General features: G+C 45.4%; 1 protein-coding gene across 4 annotated transcripts in view; it reads right to left on the bottom strand.

Moving 5' to 3' along the window:
• The window catches only part of C1H5orf22 (chromosome 1 C5orf22 homolog), a 142409-nt gene that overhangs the window by 103922 nt on the left and 14140 nt on the right, over positions 1 to 24347 (bottom strand). For all 4 annotated transcript variants that reach the window (XM_030209181.1, XM_030209198.1, XM_030209206.1 and 1 more), the window contains exon 3: positions 5275 to 5420. In XM_030209181.1, the coding sequence (XP_030065041.1) occupies positions 5275 to 5420 (146 nt within the window). The remainder of the gene's footprint in view (positions 1 to 5274; positions 5421 to 24347) is intronic.

The raw sequence follows: 24347 nt of genomic DNA, 5'->3' as shown, positions 1-24347 counted from the left end.
CTGTTTTTCTTAAGCCCCATGGCCCCTCAATAAACTACCTTCCCCGGCTTCTCGTACTGAACGCCATCTGTACTGGTACTATAATTCTTGGACCAGGTGACTCTCCCTGGTTGAAACTCAGCTGCTCCTGCAGCCTTCTAGCACCATACACTCTTGCAGTATGTGATCAATGTGGTCCTTGAAAACCTATGGCATTCTCAAAGTCTCTTGAGAACAGCACAGGACTTCCTGTACCGCGCTGATCACATGCTGCAAGAGCTGAGCAATACAGAAAGGCCACAACAGGAACTGAGTTTCAACCAGGGCGCCACACTTTCCCACCTCAAAGTAAATTAAATTCTGCAATGCACAGCAGTGCAGCACCCCCCCCCCCCCCCCCCCCGAGTAAAACACAAATGAAAGAGGTAAAAGGAAACTTTTTGGCACTTAGAAGTGACTGAGGCCATGTGCCTACCAAACTTTCACATAAAGGTTACTGCAGAAGGGTCAAGAGGAAATGGGTTCAAACACTGTGTGATCTCTACCAGCCCCTTCTAAGCAACATATTCAATTACATATGATTCTGAGAAAGCTAGGGTATACAATTAAATCTTTAAATCTCACAGTCAATGCAGATTTGCTGCTGACTGCTGTATATTTGTAGTTCATTGGGACTCATTACTTTTTTATGGCTTCTACATCTAGAGGTAATGTGGGTACAAGTTTAACTGAAATTCAGCAGAATGACTTCCACCCAGCTACCTGCAGAAGTCAAGCTAAAAGAAATGTAATTAAAGTCACGTGTTTTAAAATGTGAAGCTCAGAATAGAACCAAGACAGAAATTCCTTCCTTTGAAAACCCCCCAAACATTAATATCTCACATTCCTAGTTGTCACCTACACTGAGCACTGGTGATTGCATAGCTATCACATATGGCTATCAGTGTGAATTAAAACTGCATGAACTCCTTTTTTCTTTCCAACTGAATCTCCCCAAAATTTCTCAACCCTATTAGTTCTAGATTTGGGCGACAACACCACACGGCAGTCTGTAAGGTATTTCCTGTACATAAGCCAAAGTGCTGGACAAGCATATGTCAAGACTGGCTTGACCCTAATCTCTGGTTGGCTTTAGCAGCCTTATAGTGAGTGCCTCCAGTAGCCTAGTGGTTAGTGCAATGGACTTTGATCCTGGGGAAATGGGTTTGATTCCCACTGCAGCTCCTTGTGACTCTGGGCAAGTCACTGCCCCAGGTACAAATAAGTACCTGTATATACTATGTAAACTGCTATGAATGTAGTTGCAAAAACCACAGAAAGGTGGTATATCAAGTCCCATTTCCGTTTCCTTTCCCTACCAACCCCTTTCAAAAAGCTTATATCCTTCCTTAGTGACTCACTGTACTAATATTTTTGAGTTCAATTATTAACTTCCACTGGTCCTAGAGAAATCAAGGGACACACACTAACTTTAAGAGATCACACAAGTCATAAAATACTAACTGCTAAACTTGGATAGGTGATATCAGGAGAGAAATTTCATACAAAACCAACAACAGTTTGATGCAGCTGGCAGAGGAAAGGCGTTATAGCAGACAATGTCTATACCTCCTTCCACAATGAATATATCCATCTATCTGACCCAGACAGAATGCATTACAATGATCATTGCCAATTGAATAGGATGAAATCAAAATCTTTGCTAAAGTGAATTATCATCAGATATTATTCAACAGCCTCTTAAGTTTTACAGAATACAAGTGACCATTATTTTGTACCAACTTTGTGGACTTATCAGATCTGAGAATACTGGCATTGTGAGGGAACAGTTCAGAATGGTTATAGTCTCTCTCAGTCAGTGGTCCTCAGTCTCCATCTGCTGGTAGGAGTGCATAACCCGTCAGTCTGGGCTGGTCTGGAGGGATGTTTAGGAATTATATTTAAACCAGGATCAGATTTCAAAGTGGGGGGCAAAAGACAATTGGGAGAGGAAGAGAAGTATCCTCATAATCTTCAGAAATGACCAGAGCATGCCCCAACCCAGAATTTCCCCTTCACTTTTCCCATGTTCCAATTAATGTCAGTCACTGCACTGCTATCTTGAAAATTCCTGGAATATAAACCAGCATAAGGCCTGATCACAACTCCTCCTTCGACACAGGCTTCCTGACACCATGCAAGGGGTACAGTCACCACAGAGCTTGCGAGCATCAGTTCACAGGCCCCCATGTTGAATTCTGTTCTAGAAATCTTCAAGATAAGAGCTGTGTGGCAGCATGCTGAGATGGTGCTATAGCAGTGACAGTGCCCAAGCCCTTTGGAAATTTGACCCTAGAAGCAGTTGCCTACACTGTCTGTGCCTAAACCCAGGCTTGATCTGTTCATATAAATAAATATAAACACTGTCAACATACAAAGCCATACAAGATTAACACGTGGTTAGAATGTCCTTTCCCTATACACCTTACAGCCTAATTCTGAACCACAAACAGGGCAAGTGATAGAGTTATCACTTTCAGGAATCTCCAGGCTGTCGACCCTCCCACCTTAACCTCTAGTATCTCTAATCTCCTCCCTTCCATCATGTCCTCTGAGTCTGTCGACAAGGCGGTCTCTGTTTACAATGCCACTCTCTCCTCTGCTCTGGACACCCTTGCACCATCCATCTCCCGTCTCACAAACCGCACTAATCCCCAGTCCTGGCTGACCCCTTGCATCCGATACCTTCGCTCCTGCGCCCGATCTGCTGAACGCTTCTGGAGGAAATCTCGCACCCATACCGACTTCATTCATTACAAATTCATGCTATCCTCCTTCCAGTCCTCCCTATTCCTTGCCAAACAGGACTATTACACCCAATTGACTAAGAGGCATATTTTCAAAGCACTTAGCCTTCCAAAGTTCCATAGAAACCTATGGAACTTTGGAAGGCTAAGTGCTTTGAAAATATGCCTCTAATTCTCTCGGCTCCAACCCTCGTCATCTCTTCGCCACCCTTAACTCCATCCTCAAAGTGCCCTCCACTCCCCCCCCCCCCCCCTTCACTCTCTCCTCAATCACTGGCTGACTACTTCCGCGACAAGGTGCAGAAGATCAACCTTGAATTCACCACCAAGCCACCTCCTCAACCTTTAACCCACTCCCTCAACCAACCTACCAAGGCCTCCTTCTCCCATCCCCACCAACTTACTAAACACCATCTCTCCTACAGTCACCCCCCCCCCATCTGTCATATCCTCAACCTCTCTCTCTCCACTGCAACTGTCCCCTACACCTTCAAGCATGCTGTAGTCACACCACTCCTCAAAAAATCACTAGACCCTACCTGTCCTTCCAACTACCGCCCCATCTCCCTTCTACCCTTCCTCTCCAAGATACTTGAACGTGCCGTTCACAGCCGCTGCCTTGATTTTCTCTCCTCTCATGCCATCCTCGATCCGCTTCAATCCTGTTTTCATCCTCTACACTCGACAGAAACGGCACTCACTAAAGTCTGTAATGACCTGTTCCTTGCTAAATCCAAAGGTCAATACTCCATCCTCATCCTCCCTGACCTGTCCGCCGCTTTTGACACTGTCAATCATAATTTACTTCTTGCCACACTGTCCTCTTTTGGGTTCCAGGGCTCTGTTCTCTCCTGGTTCTCCTCTTATCTCTCCCACCGTACCTTCAGAGTACATTTGCATGGATCTTCCTCCACCCCATCCCGCTCTCTGTTGGAGTTCCTCAGGGATCGGTCCTTGGACCCCTTCTTTTTTCAATCTACACCTCTTCCCTGGGCTCCTTGATCTCATCTCATGGTTTCCAATATCATCTGTATGCTGACGACACCCAGCTCTATCTCTCCACACCAGACATCACTGCGGAAACCCAGGCCAAAGTATCGGCCTGCTTGTCCGACATTGCTGCCTGGATGTCCAACCGCCACCTGAAACTGAACATGGCCAAAATCGAACTTATTGTCTTTCCACCCAAACCCACTTCTCCTCTCCCTCCACTCTCTATTTCAGTCGATAACACCCTCATCCTCCCCGTCTCATCTGCCCGCAACCTCGGAGTCATCTTCGATTCCTCCCTCTCCCTCTCTGCGCATATCCAGCAGACAGCCAAGACCTGTCGCTTCTTTCTCTATAACATCAGCAAAATTCACCCTTTCCTCTCTAAGCACACCACTGGAACTCTCATCCACTCTCTTATTACCTCTTGCCTTGACTACGGCAACCTACTCCTCACTGGCCTCCCACTTAACCATCTATCCCCCCTTCAATCCGTTCAGAACTCTGCTGCGCATCTTATCTTCCGCCTAGACCGATATGCTCATATCACCCCTCTCCTCAAGTCACTTCACTGGCTTCCGATCAGGTAACGCATACAGTTCAAGCTTCTCTTACTAACCTACAAATGCACTCAATCTGAAGCCCCTCATTACCTCTCTACCCTCATCTCCCCTTACGCCCCTACCCGAAACCTCCGCTCACAGGACAAATCCCTCCTCTCAGTACCCTTCTCCACCACCGCCAACTCCAAGCTCCGCCCTTTCTGCCTCGCCTCACCCTATGCTTGGAATAAACTTCCTGAGCCCATACGCCAAGCCCCCTCCCTGCCCATCTTCAAATCCTTACTCAAAGCCCACCTCTTCAATGTCGCTTTCGGCACCTAACTATTATACCCCTATTCAAGAAATCTAGACTGCCCCAAATTGATTGACTGCACATTCTTGTCCTTTAGATTGTAAACTCCTTTGAGCAGGGACTGTCCTTCTTTGTGAAATTGTACAGCGCTGCGTAACCCTAGTAGCGCTTTAGAAATGTTAAGTAGTAGTAGTAGTTACAATGAGATGTGGGCAAGAGAACTAAGCATAGCTTAGTTAACACGGAACCTTAAATTTTAGATGATGCTGAAGGATCAGCACTGATTATGCATGTTCGTTACCTAGAGTTTAAGATCAGAAAAGATTACAGTGCTGTTATAACAAGCAAGCTGTCACTAATATATCATCCACATCTTATTGCTGATTCAGTCTATTAATTTTTCTTGGTCATAAGACGGCCAAGTGCGACGCAGAAATCATATTTAAAAAGGCCTTCAAATGTGCTATGAAAAGAAAATCCAAACTGAAAGAGTAGGTATTTTACTATCCAAGGAATAAAAACATTAAGGGCATTTGCTAATGGTTATGCAAGCTACCTGCTGTAGGGCCCACTGGAGTAAAATAGTTAACAAATGACCCATTCATTTACATAGAGTAAGAATTTTAAAATCTAAGCTGGTTTTATGCCCCAGGTTAAGGGTTACCTAAACAGAGATTCTTTGTCAAAGACTGTGTCCGCAGGCATATTCACAGGGATAAGAAGGTCTGGATGGGAATCAAAATGAACAAAGCTGATGTTACTGATGGGCAGATGTTTCGAACCAATGGCACGATAGATAAATGGCAGAACCTAGAACCAAAAGAACAGCAAAACATGAGAAAAGCAGTTCTACTAATCATAAATCACAATTCAAAAAAAATCCACCAACTGGAACAGAGCAACTGGTAACATTAGAATACCTGACATGTAATATAGAAACAAACTAATCTGTGCACAACAAATGTTTTACAATTCATGTTATTTACCTGCAATAAATGATAGACATACTTTTAGAATATAGATAATTCAGATTTTATTAAACATTTTTGGGTACTATTCAAACGCACTTGGCAGTCCTAGAATGTGTCCAGAAAATTTTCAGGAAAATTTCTTTTGTTTTATTTTTAGTAAGAATGTTTTTAGGTAATTTAGATGGTATATTCATTGCCTGTGGTTGAGACAATGGTGCAGGGAAGAGGGATTTAGATTACTTAGGAACTGGGCAACATTCTGGGAAAGGGGGAGCCTGTTCCGAAAGGATGGACTCCACCTGAACCAAAATGGAACTAGACTGCTGGCGCTAACTTGTAAAAAGGAGATAGAGTAGTTTTTAAACTAAAATGGGGGGGGGGGGGGGGGGGGGGGGAGCTGACAGTTGCCCAGGAGTGTGGAATATCTTTGAAGGACACTATTGAAACAGGATCTTTAGGGAATCCCGAGAGGTTTCAACAATGGTGAAAAACAGCCAGGAGTGTTTAATGAGAGAACAGAGTAAAGGATGCAAATTATTACACTCAACTTCAAAGCAGCTTGTAGGTGCAAGGATGAGACACAATTTGAAGTGTCTATATACAAATGCTAGAAGCCTAAAAAATAAGATGGGAGAGTTACATATTATGTAACATAGTAGATGACTGCATGAAAAGACCTGCACGGTCCATCCAGTCTGCCCAACAAGATAACTCATATGTGCTACTTTTTGTGTATACCTTACCTTGATTTGTATCTGTCTTTTTCAGGGCACAGACCGTAGAAGTCTGCCCAGCACTAGCCCCGCCTCCCACCACCATCAGTTGGAGTATATAGCACTAAATTAAGAGGTAGATATAAAAGGCATCTCAGATACCTGATGGAAAGAGGACAATCAATGGGACACTGTTATTAGGGTACAAATTATATTGCACTGATAGAGAGGATCAAATTGGAGGGGGGAGGGTTGTGCAATATGTTAAAGAGGGAATTGAAGATGACATATTGGTACATCTGGAGAGCCCTCGGAGTTCCTTGGAGGCTCTTCTAGAACTCTTTGGAGAGTATGGAGACTTTGCAGGTCTACAATTGAATTTGGGAAAGTCAGAGGCTTTGCCTTCCTCGGTCCAAGTGAAGGAAGAATGGAAAGAGGGGTTCTCCTTGAGATGGGCATTGGATTCATTTCGCTAGTTAGGTATTTATCTGAGTATGGATGTTAAGACTTTATATCAGCTTAATGTGGGGAAACTGATAGGAGATACAAAGACGAAGTTGGAGCAGTGGCGGTCCTTGCCGATAAGCTTGATAAAGATGGTACAATTCCCAAGGTGGTTGTATACTCTTCAGGTACTGCCTTTGCGTCTTCTACAGAAAGACCTGAAAATATTTTATAAATGGGTGAGTGCTTTTTGTTGGGCAGGGAAGAAGCCTAGGCTGCGCATGGCATTATTGATAGGAAATTGGCGGCAAGCAGGTCTGGGACTTCCAGATTTGAAGTTATATAACCAAGCCTGCCTCCTGCGTCATCTGGGAGATTGGATTGAGGGGGCAACCGTTTACACACCATTATATCTAGAAAAGGAACATTTTGCGCCTTATCATCTTTATTATTTGTTGCACTGCAAACGGAGTCAGTTGCCTGACTGTGTAAGGGGGAGTGTGCTCTTGAACTCACCGAGAGAGGGGTGGAGAGTTCTAGTGGGACGTTTGGGTGGGGACCCTGAGGTGTTCAGTTGCCTATTAGAGGGAATGGAAGGTTCTGTTCAGGTTGGGATAACGCTTGGATCAAGAAGTGGGAACAAAAGGGGATATACCAACTGGAACATGTGATGGGAGCCACGGGTGAGATGGAAACTTTAATAACTCTGGAGGAAAATTTTTTCATGAGGTGGGGAGCACAGTTTGCGTATGCACAGTTAAAAACATTACATAATGACTTTGGGCAGGAATAAGTTGTACTTTAAGCTATGAGTAGAGCTCGGGTCCTTTTTTTCAAAGATTTCTGAACGAGGATTGTCCATCTCTGGGTTAGCACAAGCACTTGTTCAATTATGTCCCGACCGAGGATTCGAGGGAGTTATGGCCAAATGAGAGGAGGAATCGGGGGTGGGGCTAGGTAATTGGGATGTTTTAAAATCTTTGAAAGTCTACACTTTAACATCTGATATGCGGTTAAGGGAATGTGGGGCCCAGGTGATTTTGAGAGCCTATATGACTAAGGTGTCTTTAGCACATGTGGGAGGGGGCCTGGATTCATAGTGCTCCAAATGTGGTCATCCTAGACAAACATACTATCATGCATTTTGGGCTTGTCCGAAAGTTCAATGTTTCTGGGAACAGGTGTTACGATTTCTGGTGTATCTGTTGGATGTAAATATTCAAGGTTCCATGGAACAATTACTTTTAGATGTGCCTGGAGCATTTCGCAGCCTAAAAGGGCCTGGATGGCTGCTCTGTAGGAAATTGTGCCTGGTGTGGCCCGGAAAACAATTCTTCAGTATTGGGTGGGGTCGGAGACTCCCGCTTTTGGGCATTGGCGGAACCAAATACATCAACTGATGGCTTGGGAAGCTCGAGACACAAAAAGGCACTTTAAGACGTAAGAAACAGTTTTTGTCCATTTGGGATTCTTATTTACAAATAATGAGTCCGAGAGGTAGGAGTTTTATTGTTAATAATTTGTAAACTCATCTTGGGGCGTTTTAACAAGAGGGAATGAGGCTAAGAAGCTCGCACTCCGGTTAACTGAGATTAGGATTTGAGTGGGAGGGCAGGGAGGGGGTGAGGAAGGGGTATGGGGGGGGAGGGAAATTGACGTTTAGAAGGCAAGGGGGAGTGGGATGGAAGGGGAGGGGGGAACATGGTGAGAAAAATAAAAGTTTTGAGGATATAATGTTGTCCCATCTGTTGAATATGGTCTTGCATTTGTGGATGTTATGAGACATGTTGGATTTCCATACAAATTGTTCATTATTAGTGTTAAAGCTACTTGTGACCACAGGAAGAATGGCAGCTACATGTGTATTAGCATGGAATGCTTGACATTATACTGTGTACGTGTTTTATGGATTTCTATTAATAAAAAAGATTTAAACATAAAGAGGGAATTGAGTCAAACAAAATTTATACTCTACATGAAACAGCAGTGTGGTATCTTTGTGGACAGAAATTCCATGTGTGAAGGGAAAGAGTACACTGGTAAGGGAGATATAATTGAGGTTTACAAAATCCTGAGTGGTGTAGAATGAGTAGAAGTAAATCTGGGGTTCCCCAGGGGTCTGTGCTGGGACCGCTGCTTTTTAACATATTTATAAATGACCTAGAGATGGGAGTAACTAGTGAGGTCATTAAATATGCTGATGACACAAAGTTATTCAAAGTCGTTAAATCGCGGGAGGATTGTGAAAAATTACAAGAGGACCTTACGAGACTGGGAGACTGGGCATCTAAATGGCTGATGACGTTTAATGTGAGCAAGTGCAAAGTGATGCATGTGGGAAAGAGGAACCCAAATTATAGCTACGTCATGCAAGCTTCCATGTTAGGAGTCACGGACCAAGAAAGGGATCTAGGTGTCATCGTTGATGATACGTTGAAACCTTCTGCTGTGCTGCTGCGGCTAAGCAAATAGAATGTTAGGTATTATTAGGAAAGGAATGGAAAACAAAAATGAGGATGTTATAATGCCTTTGTACTGCTCCATGGTGCGACCGCACCTCGAATACTGTGTTCAATTCTGGTCACCGTATCTCAAAAAAGATATAGTGGAATTAGAAAAGGTGCAGAGAAGGGCGACGAAAATGATAAAGGCGATGGGACGACTTCCCTATGAGGAAAGGCTAAAGCAGCTAGGGCTCTTCAGCTTGGAGAAAAGGCAGCTGAGGGGAGATATGATAGAGTTCTATAAAATGAGTGGAGTTGAACGGGTAGATGTGAAGCGTCTGTTCACGCTTTCCAAAAATACTAGGACTAGGGGGCATGCGATGAAGCTACAATGTAGTAAATTTAAAACGAATCGGAGAAAAGTTTTATTCAACGTGTAATTAAACTCTGGAATTCGTTGCCAGAGAATGTGGTAAAGGCGGTTAGCTTAGAGAAGTTTAAAAAAGGTTTGGATAGCTTCCTAAAGGAAAAGTCCATAGACCATTATTAAATGGACTTGGGGAAAATCCACTATTTCTGGGATAAGCAGTATAAAACGTTTTGTACTTTTTTGGGATCTTGGAAGGTATTTGTGATCTGAATTGGCCACTGTTGGCAACAGGATGCTGGGCTTGATGGACCTTTGGTCTTTCCCAGTATGGCAATACTTACGTACTTATGATTGTTTACTCTTTCCAAAACTACAAAGACTAGGGGACACTCGAGGAAGTTGCATGGAAATACTTTTAAAACAAATAGGAGCAAATATGTTTTTACTCTGGAACTCTTTGCCGGAGGATGTGGTAACAATGGTTAGTGTATCTGGGTTTAAAAAAGGTTTAGACAAATTCCTGGAGGAAAAGCCCATAGTCTGCTATTGAGACAGACATGGGAAGCAACTGCTTGCCCTGGGATCTGTAGTATGGAGTGTTGCCATGATTTGGGTTTCTGCCAAGTACTTGTGACCTGGCTTGGCCACTCTTTGGAAAACAGGATACTGGGTTAGATGGACCATTGGTCTGATCCAGTATGGCTACTCTTATGTTCTCATATTATGTCTGCCAGGACAGAATGAACAGACGGAAAAAAGAAATATTTACACACATTAGGAAAGCTGGCAAATTGGGCAACATTATAATAAGGTAAAATTATGTATCATACCTGATAATTTTCTTTCCATTAATCATAGCAGATCAATCCATAGACTGGTGGGTTGTGTCCATCTACCAGCAGGTGGAGATAGAGAGCAATCTTTTGCCTCCCTATATGTGGTCATGTGCTGCCGGAAACTCCTCAGTATGTCGATATCAAAGCTCCATCCGCAGGACTCAGCATTTAGAGAATTACACCCACAAAGGGACACTCTGCCCAGCTCACCACCGCCGAAGCGGGGGAGGGGAATCCGTCCAGTTCATCCCCGCGGAGTGGGGGAGGGACACCACACCCGCCGATGCGGGGGGGATCTGGCTTATCCTGCTACCGCAACCGCGGGAGGAGCTGGCTTACCCCAAACACCGCCGAAGTGGGAGGGATACAAAGCTACCCTACTGCCGCACGAAGCGGGAGGGAGCGCCGGCATAATTTAGTTACCAATCCAGCCACCGCCGAAACGGGGGGAGAGGAATGCAGCAGCTCACTGTAACACAGAATCGTTTCAACTCGAGGAAAAACCAATTGGAAGAACTTGAACACGAAGTTCTCCTGAACAGGAACTGAAGAATACACTGGAACCTGAAATATAACCAGAACAACAAACAATACAGATATCTGGGGGGGACTATGGATTGATCTGCTATGATTAATGGAAAGAAAATTATCAGGTATGATACATAATTTTACCTTCCATTTCATCAAGCAGATCAATCCATAGACTGGTGGGATGTACCGAAGCAGTACTCACCCAGGGCGGGACATGGAAATCCCTGAACGTAACACGGAAGCTCCAAACCAGGCCTCGGCCCGAGCAGCCACATCCAAGCGGTAATGCCGCGAGAAGGTATGAGCCGACGCCCAAGTTGCTGCTTTACAAATCTCTTCCAAGGAGACGGATCTGGACTCTGCCATCGATGCTGCTTGTGCTCTAGTAGAGTGGGCCTTCAGCTGAATAGGCGGAATCTTCCCCGCAGCCACATAAGCTGCTGCAATCGTCTCCTTGACCCACCGTGCCACGGTAGGTTTAGATGCCTGCAGACCCTTACAAGGGCCTGCGAACAGCACGAACAGGTGATCCGACTTCCGGAAGTCATTGGTCACTTCCAAGTATCTGATGATGACTCGTCTCACATCCAGACATTTGAGAGCAGGGTACTCCTCTGGGTAATCCTCCCTGCGAAAGGAGGGTAGGCAGAGCTGCTGATTCACATGGAAGCGAGAACACAATCTTGGGCAGAAAGGAAGGCACTGGGCGAATTGACACTCCTGCCTCAGTGAACCACAGGAACGGCTCTCAACACAAGAGTGCCTGGATCTGAGAGACTCTTCTGGCTCAAAGGGCAGCTTCTGCAAGGCCCGAAGCACCAGATTGAGATTCCACATAGGCACTATCGAGTGCAGAGGAGGGCGCAGGTGATTAACTCCTTTGAGAAAGCACACCACATCTGGCTGCGACGCCAGGGAAGCACCCTTCAGGCGGCTCCTGAAGCAAGCTAAAGCCGCCACTTGGACTTTCAGGGAACTGAGTGACAGGCCCTTCTCCAGACCCTCTTGCAGGAATGCCAACACTGACGATATTGGAGCAGTGGAGGGCGATAGAGAGCCTGCCTTGCACCACGATGTAAAGGTACGCCAAATCCTGGCGTAAGTAGTAGAAGTAGAGCGCTTCCTCGCTCTCAGCATAGTGACGATGACCTTGTCTGAGAAGCCCTTCTTCCTCAGCTGCTTCCGCTCAAGAGCCAGGCCGTAAGACCAAAGGGGGAGGGATCATCCATCACCACGGGACCCTGATGGAAGAGGCCCCGCTCCGCTGGCAGCCTCAGAGGGCCGTCCACTGCGAGCCTGATTAAGTCCGCATACCAGGGACATCTGGGCCAATCCAGACCCATCAGGATTACCCGGCCCGGATGCTTTGTCACCCGGCCTAGCACTCTGCCCATCATGGGCCAGGGCGGGAACACGTAGAGGAGCTCCTATGTTGGCCACTGCTGGAGAAGAGCATCGACTCCCAGAGAACGAGAGTCCCGTCCTCTGCTGAAGAACCGTGGCACTTGACAGTTGGCCGAGAATGCCATCAGATCCAGGCTTGGCGGGCCCCAGTGCCTCGTGATGTCCAAGAATGCCCGAGCCGACAGCTGCCACTCTCCTGGATCCAGAGTATGGCGACTCAGAAAGTCCGCCTTGACATTCATGACTCCCACAATGTGGGCCGCCGACAGCTGTTCCAGATTCGCTTTTGCCCACAGGCATAGCTTCTTGGCCTCCTTGGCTAGAGGAGCACTCCTGGTACCTCCCTGGCGATTGACATATGCCACTGCCGTGGCATTGTCGGACAGGACCCGTACTGGCCTCAGCACCAGGACCGGGAGGTTGATAGTCTGTTTTGCCTCTGCAGGCGACCAGAGGCCCTGCGCTGTCCTCCCCAGGCAGTGGGCTCCCCAGCCCGTCAAGCAGGCATCCGTCGTGACGACCACCCACTCCGGGATTGTGAGGGGGACAGTTTGTCTGGCCTCAGCCACCAATCCAGCGCCTTGCGCACCGTTGGATCCAAAGGAAGGCGTACAGCGTAATCCTCTGATACTGGAGTCCACCGCCGCAGCAGGGAGTGCTGTAGGGATCTCATATGGGCCTTGGCCCAGGGCACTACTTCCATCGTGGCTGTCATGGAGTCCAGGAGCTGCACATAGTCCCACGCTCGAAGAGTGGAGGCTGATAGGAACTGGTCCACCTGGGCCCGAAGCTTGCCGCTCCGGTTGTCCGGCAGGAACACTCTGCCCGCTAGGGTGTCGAATCGGACTCCCAAGTACTCCAGGGACTGAGTCGGGCGCAGCTGACTTTTCTCCCAGTTGATGACCCATCCCAGGGAGCTCAGAAGAGCAATCATCCTGTCCGTAGCCTTCCCACACTCTGCATAAAAGGGGGCCGGAGGTAAGCCGTGATGACCACCATCACTTTGGAGAAGTGGCCAACCCGAAAGGGAGGGCTCTGAAGTGGAAGTGTCGGCCCAGGACTGTGAAGCGCAGGAAGCGCTGATGAGGAGGCCAGATGGGAATATATACAGTGGGGGAAATAAGTATTTGATCCCTTGCTGATTTTGTAAGTTTGCCCACTGACAAAGACATGAGCAGCCCATAATTGAAGGGTAGGTTATTGGTAACAGTGAGAGATAGCACATCACAAATTAAATCCGGAAAATCACATTGTGGAAAGTATATGAATTTATTTGCATTCTGCAGAGGGAAATAAGTATTTGATCCCTCTGGCAAACAAGACCTAATACTTGGTGGCAAAACCCTTGTTGGCAAGCACAGCGGTCAGACGTCTTCTGTAGTTGATGATGAGGTTTGCACACATGTCAGGAGGAATTTTGGTCCACTCCTCTTTGCAGATCATCTCTAAATCATTAAGAGTTCTGGGCTGTCGCTTGGCAACTCGCAGCTTCAGCTCCCTCCATAAGTTTTCAATGGGATTAAGGTCTGGTGACTGGCTAGGCCACTCCATGACCCTAATGTGCTTCTTCCTGAGCCACTCCTTTGTTGCCTTGGCTGTATGTTTTGGGTCATTGTCGTGCTGGAAGACCCAGCCACGACCCATTTTTAAGGCCCTGGCGGAGGGAAGGAGGTTGTCACTCAGAATTGTACGGTACATGGCCCCATCCATTCTCCCATTGATGCGGTGAAGTAGTCCTGTGCCCTTAGCAGAGAAACACCCCCAAAACATAACATTTCCACCTCCATGCTTGACAGTGGGGACGGTGTTCTTTGGGTCATAGGCAGCATTTCTCTTCCTCCAAACACGGCGAGTTGAGTTCATGCCAAAGAGCTCAATTTTTGTCTCATCTGACCACAGCACCTTCTCCCAATCACTCTCGGCATCATCCAGGTGTTCACTGGCAAACTTCAGACGGGCCGTCACATGTGCCTTCCGGAGCAGGGGGACCTTGCGGGCACTGCAGGATTGCAATCCGTTATGTCGTAATGTGTTACCAATGGTTTTCGTGGTGACAGTGGTCCCAGCTGCCTTGAGATCATTGACAAGTTCCCCCCTTGTAGTTGTAGGCTGATTTCTAACCTTCCTCATGATCAAGGATACCCCACGAGGTGAGATTTTGCGTGGAGCCCCAGATCTTTGTCGATTGACAGTCATTTTGTACTTCTTCCATTTTCTTACTATGGCACCAACAGTTGTCTCCTTCTCGCCCAGCGTCTTACTGATGGTTTTGTAGCCCATTCCAGCCTTGTGCAGGTGTATGATCTTGTCCCTGACATCCTTAGACAGCTCCTTGCTCTTGGCCATTTTGTAGAGGTTAGAGTCTGACTGATTCACTGAGTCTGTGGACAGGTGTCTTTCATACAGGTGACCATTGCCGACAGCTGTCTGTCATGCAGGTAACGAGTTGATTTGGAGCATCTACCTGGTCTGTAGGGGCCAGATCTCTTACTGGTTGGTGGGGGATCAAATACTTATTTCCCTCTGCAGAATGCAAATAAATTCATATACTTTCCACAATGTGATTTTCCGGATTTAATTTGTGATGTGCTATCTCTCACTGTTACCAATAACCTACCCTTCAATTATGGGCTGCTCATGTCTTTGTCAGTGGGCAAACTTACAAAATCAGCAAGGGATCAAATACTTATTTCCCCCACTGTAAGTAAGCTTCCTTGATGTTCAAGGATGCCAGGAATTCCCCTTTCTTCACCGCAGCTATTACGGAGTGGATAGTCTCCATCCGGAAGTGCCGGACCTTCAAGGCCCGATTGACTCCCTTGAGGTCGAGAATAGGTCGAACAGAACCTTCTTTCTTTGGCACCACAAAGTAAATGGAGTAACGCCCCTTGCCAAGTTGATCTACTGGTACCGGGACCACCGCGCCCAGGCAGATCAGGTTGTTCAAAGTCTGCTGTACGGCAGCTGCTTTGACCTGGGACTTGCAGAGAGAGTTTATAAACCCGTCTCTCAAGGGCCGGCAGAACTCCAGCTTGTAGCCGTCTCTGATGACTTCCAGAACACAAGCGTCTGACGTTACCCTGGTCCACTCGCCCAGGAATGAGGACAACCTTCCTCCTATCTGCACTGGGCCATGGACCAGGTCCCCGTCATTGGGTACGCGACCCTGGGGGAGGGCCGGAGGACGAACCTCCGGGTCGGCGGTCCCTGCGAAAGGAATGCTGCTTGGGGGAGAAGTTCCGTTTGAAGGAAGCAGAGGCAGAGGAGCCCGACTTGCCCGGGCGGTACCGACGGGTGTCCTGGAACTGGCCCTTGGAGGAACCAGGGCGAGCACTGCTGGCCCGAGTCCTGCCCTCCGGCAACCTCTTGCCCTTGGACGTGCCAAGCTCAGTCACGATCTTGTCCAGCTCGTCCCCAAAGAGCAGCTTACCTTTAAAAGGCAGCTTGGCTAGGTGAGATTTAGAGGCATGGTCAGCCGACCAATGCTTAAGCCAGAGCCACCGCCGTGCAGAGACCGTCTGGGCCATACCTTTGGCCAAGGCGCTCAAAACATCATACAGTAAGTCTGCCAAGTAGGCCAAGCCCGACTCCAGGGTCGGCCATTCCGCCCTCCAGGAAGGGTCCGAGGGGGAAGCCCGCTGCAAAACAGTCAGGCATGCCCTGGCCACATAGGAGCCGCAAACTGAGGCTTGTAGACTCAGGGCGGCCGCCTCAAAGGACAACTTTAAGGCCGCCTCCATTCTCCTGTCCTGAGCTTCTTTCAGGGCAGTGCCACCTTCCACCGGCAGTGCCGTTTTCTTAGTCACGGCAGTGATTAAGGAATCTACCGTGGGCCAGATAAAGGCCTCCCGTTCCCCCTCTGGCAGGGGGTACAGACGGGACATAGCCCTGGCTACTTTCAGGCTTGCTTCCGGGGCATCCCACTGCGCCGAAATTAAGGCCTGCATGGCTTCATGCACGTGGAAGGTTCTAGGCGGGCGCTTCATTCCCAGCATAATGGCGGAGCCAGCCGAGGCTGAGAGCGGGCCTTCCTCCGGAGAGGCAATCTTCAAAATGCTCAAGGCCTGCCCTAGCAGGTTAGGCAAATCCTCCGAGCGAAAAAGGCGCGCCGCGGAGAGGTCATCTGCTCCATCCGAGCGAGGGTCAGTCTTTTCCATAGAGTCCGCAAAGGATCTCTGGGAGAACTCAGACACGCTGCAGTCATCCACATCCGAGGAGATCGAGTCCCCTAGTGGCTGAAAATCCACCCGAGGGCGTTTGCGCACAGAGGCCTCCTCACTCTTATCAGACAAGGGAGCGGGGGCCACGTTTTGCATAAGAAAAGCCTGATGCAGCAGCAAAATGAACTCAGGGGAGAAACTCCCTAGCCTGTGCATTTCTGCAGCTTGCGCCGCGGCCCTAGAGGCGCTCTCAACCTGCAATCCCAAGATCGGAGAGGCGCAATGCGCGTCCAAAATGGCGTCCGGCACGAAACTCTGAGAAGGAGCCTCATGGGGAAGAAGGGCGTTTTAATTTTGTCGACTTCTTACTGTCGCCCGATTCAAGGGCGACCAAGCTGGTAACGTCTCTCATCTCGAGGGTGGCCCAAGAAGAAGCCGACCGAGCTGTGTGGCCGGTCACGACCGGGAGGGCGGCCAGCGGGGGATGGGCGCCTAAGGCGGGAAAGGCCGCCGCGCAGGGGAAAAAACCGGTGAACTCTCCCGGCTCCGAAAGGGTGTCCAAAAGGGCGACTCCACCTTCGAGCCCCCCGCTTCCCCGCTAGGCGCGCGAACGCATTCCGGGGAGCGTCTTTTCGCGCCCTTGCCATCCGAGGCCATAGCCACGTGGAGACCGTTTGGGGAACCCCCTGCCCGCTAGTAAAAGGTAAAAATTACCTGCTTCTTGCTCCTAGCTGCGACGACTTGTTCCAGTGAGCAGCTGCAAATGGACGTCCTTTTTGAACGTTTTAAAAAATAATTTTTTTTTTTTTTAACTGAGCCAGCGGGAGGTGGGAGAAAAGGAGGGACCTGGCACCACCAGGTCTGCCCTTGCTCACGAACAGCCCTCAACCCCAGGTACTCAACAAAACCTAAACAATTAGGCTTGGAGACCTAGCCAGAGCTGCTGCTACGCGACCACACACCTGCTGAGATAGAGAACATACTGGGGAGTTTCCGGCAGCACATGACCACATATAGGGAGGCAAAAGATTGCTCTCTATCTCCACCTGCTGGTAGATGGACACAACCCACCAGTCTATGGATTGATCTGCTTGATGAAATGGAATAGGTGATTTCAATTACCTCAATACTAACTGGATAAATGCTTTATCTCAGACAAGGTCATCGTCACTATGCTGAGAGCGAGGAAGCGCTCTACTTCTACTACTTACGCCAGGATTTGGCGTACCTTTACATCGTGGTGCAAGGCAGGCTCTCTATCAGGAAGCAGTAGGGAGGTAAAATTCATAGATGTAATGAATGACTGCTTCTTGGAGCAACTGGTCCAAGAACCAACAAGAGGGGGAGCTATTTTAGATATAATCCTTAGTGGAATGCAGGGCATGGTAAGAGAGGTAACAGTGCTGGATCACTGGGAAACATATAACTTGATAAAATTTGAGTTGATTTCTGGAGTGAGGTCACTAAAGAAGTCTACTGTACCAGCATTTAATTTTCAAAAGGGCAACTTATGACAAAATGAGGAAAACGGTTAAAAAGAAGCTAAAAGGGTCAGCCACAAAGGTTAGGACATTAAAACAGACACGGACACAGTTTAAAAATACTAGCGTGGCAGCCCAGTCCTGATGTATTCCACGTATTCACAAATGCGGAAAGAAGGGTTAACGACAGCCAGCGTAGTTTAAAAGGTGAAGTGAAAGAGGCTATTAGAGCCAAAAGAGCACCCTTCAAAGAATGGAAAAAGGATCCGAATAATAAAAAAAAGCAGCAGCATAAGCACTGTCAAACAAGATGCAAAGCATTGATCACAAAGGCTAAAAGAGAATAAGAAGAAAACCTTGCTGCAGAGACAAAACCTCATATTAACACGTTTTTCAGATACAACGGAAGCAGAAGCCTGTGAGGAGGGAAAGGGAAATGGGACTTGATATACCGCCTTTCTGAGGTTTTTGCAACTACATTTAAAGCGGTTTACATATATTCAGGTACTTATTTTGTACCAGGGGCAATGGAGGGTTAAGTGACTTGCCCAGAGTCACAAGGAGCTGCAGTTGGAATTGAACCCAGCTCCCCAGGATCAGAGTCCACTGCACTAACCACATGAGTAGCCATATAGGGTAAAATGTTCCATCTAGCCTAGTATACTGTTTTCCAAACAGTGGCCAAGCAAGGTCACAAGTACCTGGCAGAAACCCAAATCATGGCAACACTCCATACTACAAATCCCAGGGCAAGCAATTGCTTCCCATGTCTGTCACAATAACAGACTATGGACTTTCCTCCAGGAATTTGTCCAAACCTTTTTAAAACCCAGATACACTAACCACTGGTACTACATCCTCTGGCAAACAGTTCCAGAGTTTAACTATTCTTTGAGTGAAAAAATATTTCCTTCTATTTGTTTTAAAAGTATTTCCATGTAACTTGCTCGAATGTCCACTAATCTTTGTACTTTTGAAATGATTATGGAATGAGTAAAAAATCGATTTACTTCTACTCGTTCTACATCACTCAGGATTTTGTAGCCCTCAATCATATCTCCCCTCATCCATCTCTTTTCCAAGCTGAAGAGCCCTAGCATCTTTAGCCTTTCCTCATTCGAGAGGAGTTCCATCCCCTTTATCATTTCGGTCGCTCTTCTTTGAACCTTTTCTAATTCGCTATATCTTTTTTGAGATATGGGGACCAGAACTGAATGCAATACTCAAGGTGCAATACTCAAGGAGCGATACAAAGGCATTATAGTATTTTCAGTCTTATTCACCATCCCTTTCCTAATAATTTCTAGCATCCTGTTTGCTTTTCTGACTGCCGCCGCACACTGAGCAGAAGATTTCAGCGTATTATCTATAATGACACCCAAATCTTTTTCTTGAATGCTGACCCCCAAGGTGGACCCTAGCATCAGGTAACTATGATTTGGATTATTCTTGCATTTGTCCACATTAAATTTCATCTGCCATTTGGATGCCCAATCTTCCAATTTCCTAAGGTCTTCCTGCAATATTTTACAGTCCGCACATGTTTTAACAACCTTCAACAGTTTTGTATCATCTGCAAATTTAATCACCTCACTTGTTCCGATTTCCATATCATTTATAAATATGTTAAATAGCTCTAATCCACACCAGAACCTTGCCTTTGTTAGTGGAGGTGCAATTATGAAGTTATAGATCATGCATTTCCAGTGCTGGTTATATTTAATATAAAGACTAATCTTAATCTACAGACGGTAAGGTGTGGAGATACTTTTTCTTCTATAAATTACAAAGAAATAAACAAGGCCATTTGGTGCTCAGCACAAACAAGCATGTAAACCTCTGGCCAAATAATTGAAAGATAATGAGTCATGCAATTCAGTGTTTACGATGAGTGTGTTCATAGAGGCTATTTGGAGACTTTTAGGCTGCAGAACTATTTACCACGTGAAGGGGGCAAGGCACCTGATGAGGAGAAAGACAAGATACTGTGACACAGGAAAGGAGAATGACATTACAAGGGTGGGGACTTTGTGAGAACGGAATCCTGACTGGTGCCGAAACCCGAGACCTCTGTCTATCATATGACTCTTTAATTTTCTCAGGAGTCTGTCTTGAGGAACTTTATCAAAAGCTTTCTGAAAATGGAGATACACTACAACAACCGGCTCACCTTTATCCACATGTTCATTCACGCCTTCAAAGAAATGAAGCAAATTGGTGAGGCAAGACTTCCCTCAGCTGAACCTATGCTGACTTTGTCCCATTAAACCATGTTTGTCTACGTGTTCTGTAATTTTATTCTTTATAATAGTTTCTTCTATTTTGCCCAGCATCGATATCAGGCTTACCGGTCTACAATTTCCTGGATCTTCCCTAGAACCCTCTTTAAAAATTGGCGTCACATTGGGCATCCTCCATGGATGATTTTAACGACAGGTTACATATTACTAACAGCAGATCAGAAACTTCATGCTTGAGTTGCTTGAGCACCCTTGGATGTATGCCATCCAGCCCAGATGATTTACTACTCTTTAATTTGTCAATTAGGCTAATACATCTTCCAGGTTCACCGAGATTTCTTTCAGTTCCTCCGCATCATCACCCTTGAAAACTATTTCCGGTACAGGCAGATCTCTTGCATCTTCTTCCACAAAGACAGAAGCAAAGCATTCAGTTTTTGCACTATGGCCTTGTCCTCCCTGAGCATTTCTTTTGCTCCTTCGTGATCTAACGGTCCCATGGATTCGCTTGCAGGCTTTTCTGCTTCTGATGTACCTGAAAATGTTGTTACAGTGAGTTTTAGCCTCTGCATCAAGTTTCTCCTCATATTCTCTTTTAGCCTTATTAATGCTTTGCATCTGACTTGCCAGTGCTTATGTTGCTTCTTATTTTCTTCATTTGGGTCTCTTTTTTCATTCTTTGAAGGATAATCTTTTGGCTGTAATGGCCTCTTTTACTTCACCTTTTAACCGTAGTGGCTGACATTTTCTTTTCTTTCCACCTTTAAAAATATGTGGAATGCATCTAGACTGGGTTTCCAAGATGGCATTTTTTAATAACGTTCATGCCTGATTTAGTGTCCTAACCTTTGCAGCCGATCCTTTTAGTTTCTTTTTAACCATATATCTCATTTTATTATAGTTGCCCTTTTGACAATTAAATGCAGCTACAGTAGATTTCCTTTGCGGGTTCATCCCAGATAGTAGCTCAAACTTGATCATGCTATGATCAGTTTCCCAGGGACCCAACACCTCCACCTCTCACACTATACCCTGCACACCACCAAGGAGCAGATCCAAAATGGCTCCCCCTTTTTTTTTTCCTGGACCAGCTGCTCCAAGAAGCAGCTGTTTATTGGGGGATGACCCTGCTTTCGCCTGAGAGCCCCCTTCACCCACCCAAACTCTGGTTCTGATATTCAATGCAATATTAGATAGTTGTAGTCAGTCCCGGTCTCTAAGAAGATGGGCATTGTCTGTGGAATAAGTTCTCATTCTTTCAAAAGAAAACGGAACCACGAGCGAGATGATTAAATTCGCAAACGACACAAAATTATTCAGAGTTATAAAAACACATGTGGACTGTGACAAATTTCAGGAAGACCTTAGGAAACTGGAAGACCATGCATCCAAATGGCAGATTAAATGTACCCAATTCCCCCCCCCCCACCCCCCCGCTTACTAAGCTGCACTAGCAGCTGCCACATAGCAATGCCGACACAGCTCATTCAAAATGAATGGGCTGTGTCAGTATTAGTGCGTGGCTTAGTGAACGGGAGGTTAATGTGGACAAATGCAAAGTGATGTATATCGGGAAGAATAATCCGAATCACAGTTACCTAATGCTGGGGTCTACCTTAGGAATCAGCACTCTAGAAATAGATCTAGATGTCATTGTAGACAATACGTTGAAATCTTCTGTCCAGTGTGCGGTGGTGGACAAAAAAGCCAACAGGGTGCTGGAATTGTTAGGAAAAGAAAATCTGTCCCTATGTCATTCTCTAGTATGAACTCTTGTTTGCAATTTATGGGCCAAAATTGTCAAATTCCTTGCCCTCTGAGCTACGATTTCAGCAATAATATCTATTGTTTAGAAAGAAGTGGAAAACTTTTACAGGGTTTTAGTTGATTGGAATTTTAGGATAGAAGTGCTCTGATAAATAGGTGTTGATGGGAATGGTTTGTAGTAGGTTTGAGGGGGAGGTGAATATTTGTGATGTATTATTTTAAAATTGAGTTTTAATATGCTTCAGACTTTTTGGTGAAGTTTTCTGGGGAAAAAATATCTTTACATTCCTTCAACTATGGAAGTCCAGAAAAAGACACAAGGCACTTGCGCTGTGGGAAAGAAGAACACTACTTTAAAACACTATTTTCCATATTTTTGCAAATATAATCTGTGAGTTATACAATTTTTTTTACTTACCATGACTACCCACTGCAGGTTAAACAAGTCATTACCTTTAAAGCTTGCTGTGGAGGAGGCATTCTTATATATATATATATATATATATATATATATATATATATATATATATATATATATATAAACACCACAACTCCCACAATGACTACGAAAAAAAAAAACTTTTATTACAAGAAGCATTTAGTAAAATCCCCATAACTACTTTTGGTAATATACCTTATAAGGAGACAGTGAACATCAAAAAAAAAATTCCAAATGGTCAGCATAAAACAGTTCTTACTAAAAGATAGACGTTTATGGCATTAATACTTTATATTCTCAAACATTATCTTGTCTGTTGCTAGAAGGAAAACCTTCAAAGTCTGTATTCATCATCATCAGTGTATTTGAAATGTTCTGCAGCGAATGCCTCTGCTTCGTTGACATTGAATTCGCATTCCTCCGCATCAGTAGAATCATACAAAAGTCTGTTCTCCAAGTAAACCTGCTTTTTGAAATCCATTGATAATTGAATGTGTCAATCAAGCAGCAGACTTCTGCATAAGTAACATGATTCTGTTTCCCTGGAGTAAATGAGCGTGTGCCCTCATACATCCATTTATCCCATACCTTCCTTATGAGACATTTAAATGAATGGTTAACAGCTATGTCAAGAGGCTGTAACTTGCACGTTAGTCCACCATGGATTACTGCTTTATATGCCCTATGACCATTGAAGGTTCAGATTTTTTCTGCAATGGCAAAACATATACATTGAAGCACAGAACCACATGTCGTTCTGTGGGCATTATTTATTACATCAAATGCCCTTGTGAGAAATATTACATTGGAAAATCGATCAGGTCCTTACATGAGAGACTTATTGAACATCGTTCACGGATTTTGGCTCAAAATCTTGGAGCACCCATGGTCCAACATTGGATGTCTGAAAAACACACTATTGAAGACCTGAGATGCATGGTAATTGAACAAGTAATCCTTTCTACGAGAGGTGGTGACTTAAACAGAAAGATCTTACAACGTGAAACATTTTGGATTTTCACTTTTTTCCAATTCTTTCCAATCAATTCTTTTACAATTAAACCTTCATAATATAGTTCTATTCAATACATTTAATAACACTTTTCCACCAAATCATGGTTATATAGGCTTAATATGCTTACAATATTCATGGATTCGTCATTGGCAACTGTTGGAGGTAAAAGTCCTTGCTGATGACTTTGATTTTGAAGTTTTGTCTCATGACGTCTTTCAATCAGCTGGCGCGGCTTCTCATTAATAAAAAGACGCCGATGCCATCTTGAGTCAGACAAAGCAATGCTATACATGCACTTGAGGCAGCTACCGGGTAAGCCACTAGCGATTTTAATTAAATGAATGCAAGTAATAATACAACCAATATGTTTTTTAGAGATTCTCTGGAAGTAATCACTAGTTTCATCTCTTTCTTGTATAACAGAATTGGTGACTCCCCCTTGACAAAGTTAGTACGAAACGGGGACCTGTCGGGGTTTTGAGCGCACCAACCTGCTTAAGTTAAGTGCTGCATAAACTTTGTTGATTACGATTGGATAAAGAGAGATGTACTAATATAAGTCATAAGCAAGTTAACAGTAAAGGCTGGTGGAGGTCAAGTCAATGATTAGATCATATACACGCATGATACACTCAGTTATTGAGTGAGAAAATCACTACTTTCGTGTTATATATATGAGACTACTCCACTTTATATATAGAAAAAACAAAAAAACAAAAAAAAGAAAAAACATACTTGTATTCATGTTTGTTTGAATATTTTGCTATATTTTACGCTCGACAGAGTGTTGGCACAGTTCTTGTTTTGACAGTTATATGGACTCCAGCAGCATTCAACATTTTCTTAACCGAGTCCAACTTGTGGGTTGTCATGGAGTCGAATATTAACAATTTCTTGTTGAAAAACCCATCCGAGCGAGTAC

Source organism: Microcaecilia unicolor, chromosome 1 (genome assembly GCF_901765095.1).
Source record: "Microcaecilia unicolor chromosome 1, aMicUni1.1, whole genome shotgun sequence".
Classification (NCBI taxonomy): domain Eukaryota; kingdom Metazoa; phylum Chordata; class Amphibia; order Gymnophiona; family Siphonopidae; genus Microcaecilia; species Microcaecilia unicolor.
This window is presented reverse-complemented; position numbering and strand designations above follow the sequence as displayed.